The following is a 1,325-nucleotide window of genomic DNA, read 5'->3' as shown; positions in this document are numbered from 1 at the left end:
AGTAAACCAGAGTTAAATTTTTGAACAATTTTCCCGAAATTAAATCATACACGTCCTAATTTCAAATCCCACATCACACAAACCAAAAATTGAACATACAATTTTAAATTCTCTACATTCTTTACCTTTCATTATTTTGTTGAAGCTTACATTGACTCGTCTATCCATGTTCTATTTTTTTTTTTTTTTTTTTTTAAGATAAACAAATGTTGAAACTTGGCAGTTGGCATCCCGAGTTCTATGGACATTCGTTTTGATCCTTAGGCTGGGATCAGCACAGCAACTCAGCAAAATTAAACGAAATATAGTTACACTAGATTTGGGGCAATTTCGATTAGATGAGGCCCAATAATAAGAGACGAATGAGGTTGAGCTTTATGCGTTTATACGGCCCTGCAATTACCCAAATCTACCTAAACATGAAGCATTCAATCAGAAACTGATTATTTCAGTATCTTAATACCAATATTTACAACTCACGAGGAGCACTGGGGTCTGGAGATTCAAGAAAAAAAGTACTAAAAATGTAAAAACTCCTGCTCAAAAACTCCACTACGCCACGATACTGCCAGTCTGCCAAGTGCCAAATAGTGAACATGAGGCGTTATTTTTAAACCACCTTTCACTCCCTATAAAACAGCTGGACCGAAGGTTCCCCCAGGTGGCAGAATATCCGGTGGCATAGTCGGTGGCGGATCAATATTCGGCGGAGTAAAAGGCGGTGGGATGATATCCGGAGGTGGGTCAGGTGGAAGTTTATCCGGTGGTGGTGGTCGGGGCGTGCCTGGCGGAGGTAAAGGATTATCAGGAGGCGTATGTGGTGAAGGTGAGGGCGGAACGGGGTAATCTGGGCCAGGGATAGTAGTGATTTCTGGTGGAATAGGATCTATCTCTGTATCTGGAATCCTGGGAATTTCAGATGGAAAAGGACTCGGTTGATAGTCCGGATCTTTAGAAGGGAATTCTGCTGGGGTTTTTCCCAGAAACTCTGGTGTAGCGGAGGCGGCAACATTGGCAACCGAAAGACGCAGTTTGTTTCTTGCGTTTCCGAGACGTCTAGTGGTGATCCCGTACTTATGCGGCATTGCGGCAGAAGAAAGTGCGAGAATTAATGGAGTTTTAGGTGTGGATGGACACAACGGGATCGCTTTTCTCATGAGGTTTGATGAGATTGCAGAGACAGTAGTGTTGGACATTTTTCTCTTCGGGAACGATGAGCAAATCAACCTAGAAATAAACCACGTACTTGAATGATTATATCGTGGAAGGATGACACGTAGGACCAGGTGTCACTGAGATGACAAGTGTACGCCTAGCATGCAGAA

At 42.9% G+C, this 1,325-nt stretch overlaps 1 protein-coding gene across 1 annotated transcript; it reads right to left on the bottom strand.

Annotated features, from left to right (window-relative positions):
- Positions 1–629: 629 nt before the first annotated feature.
- Positions 630–1,085, bottom strand: LOC116124232 (vegetative cell wall protein gp1-like). The gene has a single exon (XM_031409929.1). The coding sequence runs from the start codon at positions 1,083–1,085 to the stop codon at positions 630–632; it is 456 nt and encodes a 151-aa protein (XP_031265789.1).
- Between the last annotated feature and the right edge of the window lie 240 nt (positions 1,086–1,325).

Source organism: Pistacia vera, unplaced genomic scaffold (genome assembly GCF_008641045.1).
Source record: "Pistacia vera cultivar Batoury unplaced genomic scaffold, PisVer_v2 Contig1502, whole genome shotgun sequence".
Lineage (NCBI taxonomy): Eukaryota > Viridiplantae > Streptophyta > Magnoliopsida > Sapindales > Anacardiaceae > Pistacia > Pistacia vera.
The sequence above is the reverse complement of the archived record's forward strand: the minus strand, read 5'-3'. Positions and strand labels throughout refer to the sequence as shown.